Here is a 925-nt window from a genome sequence, read left to right as displayed (position 1 = left end):
CAGGAGCCGGCCACGGTGGCTCTCCCTGGCGGCGAACACGCGGAGAACGCCGTGCAGATCCACAAGGTGGTCACCGGCACCATGGCCCTCATTTTCTCCTTCCTTATCGTGGTCCTGGTGCTCTACGTCTCCTGGAAGTGTTTCCCTGCGAGCCTCAGGCAGCTCAGACAGTGCTTTGTCACGCAGCGCAGGAAGCAAAAGCAGAAACAGACCATGCATCAGATGGCTGCCATGTCTGCCCAGGAATACTACGTTGATTACAAACCCAACCACATCGAGGGGGCCCTGGTGATCATCAATGAGTATGGCTCCTGTACCTGCCACCAGCAGCCCGCGAGGGAATGCGAGGTGTGATTGTCCCCCTGGTTCTCAACCTGTGCGCTACCAAATAGGCCTGGGTGGCCGGGCTGGGGTCTCCTTGTCTAAGCTCTGATCCGCTCCTGGACTGAAACTGTAAGGGGATCGCTCCCAGAGACTTGACATTTTAGCTTTATTGTGTCTTAAAAAAAAACAAAAATGAAATAAAACACAACAAAAAAACCCCACCCCACAACCTTCAGGACAGTCTATCTTAAATTTCATATGAGAACTCCTTCCTCCCTTTGAAGATCTGTCCATATTCAGGAATCTGAGAGTGTAAAAAGGTACCAATCATTGATTTTTTTTTTTTTTTGGTAAATGTTTAAAAAATAAAATAGCATTTACAGTTTTTACAGACTGGAGTAACCTAAATGAATTGTTACCTGTGTTAAAGGAGAAGCAACAGTTACAATTTCCTTCTCTGGGGGGGAGGGGAGGGAGACAGGGGGGAGAGGGATGGCTAGGGGCCGAAGGGAAGATCCATACATTCGAAGCAAAGTGGTCAGACTCAATTTGCAATATGAAGAAAGACAAACAGAGCTTATCAAGTTGCTTCTCCACATGA

At 48.2% G+C, this 925-nt stretch overlaps 2 protein-coding genes across 2 annotated transcripts in view; one reads left to right on the top strand and one right to left on the bottom strand.

Annotated features, from left to right (window-relative positions):
• LRRTM1 (leucine rich repeat transmembrane neuronal 1) overlaps positions 1-511 on the top strand; it is a 2,506-nt gene extending 1,995 nt beyond the window's left edge. Inside the window, 1 exon segment of the mRNA XM_015562881.1 lies at positions 1-511. This exon segment is cut by the window's left edge and continues 24 nt beyond it. Coding sequence (XP_015418367.1) covers positions 1-354 — 354 coding nt within the window. The 3' untranslated portion in view covers positions 355-511.
• CTNNA2 (catenin alpha 2) overlaps positions 1-925 on the bottom strand; it is a gene marked incomplete at its 5' end in the record, with an annotated part of 880,141 nt that overhangs the window by 353,471 nt on the left and 525,745 nt on the right. The window lies entirely within an intron of this gene.

Source organism: Myotis davidii, unplaced genomic scaffold (assembly GCF_000327345.1).
Source record: "Myotis davidii unplaced genomic scaffold, ASM32734v1 scaffold91, whole genome shotgun sequence".
Classification (NCBI taxonomy): domain Eukaryota; kingdom Metazoa; phylum Chordata; class Mammalia; order Chiroptera; family Vespertilionidae; genus Myotis; species Myotis davidii.
Note: the sequence above shows the minus strand (reverse complement) of the source record. Positions and strands in the feature narration are given on the sequence as shown.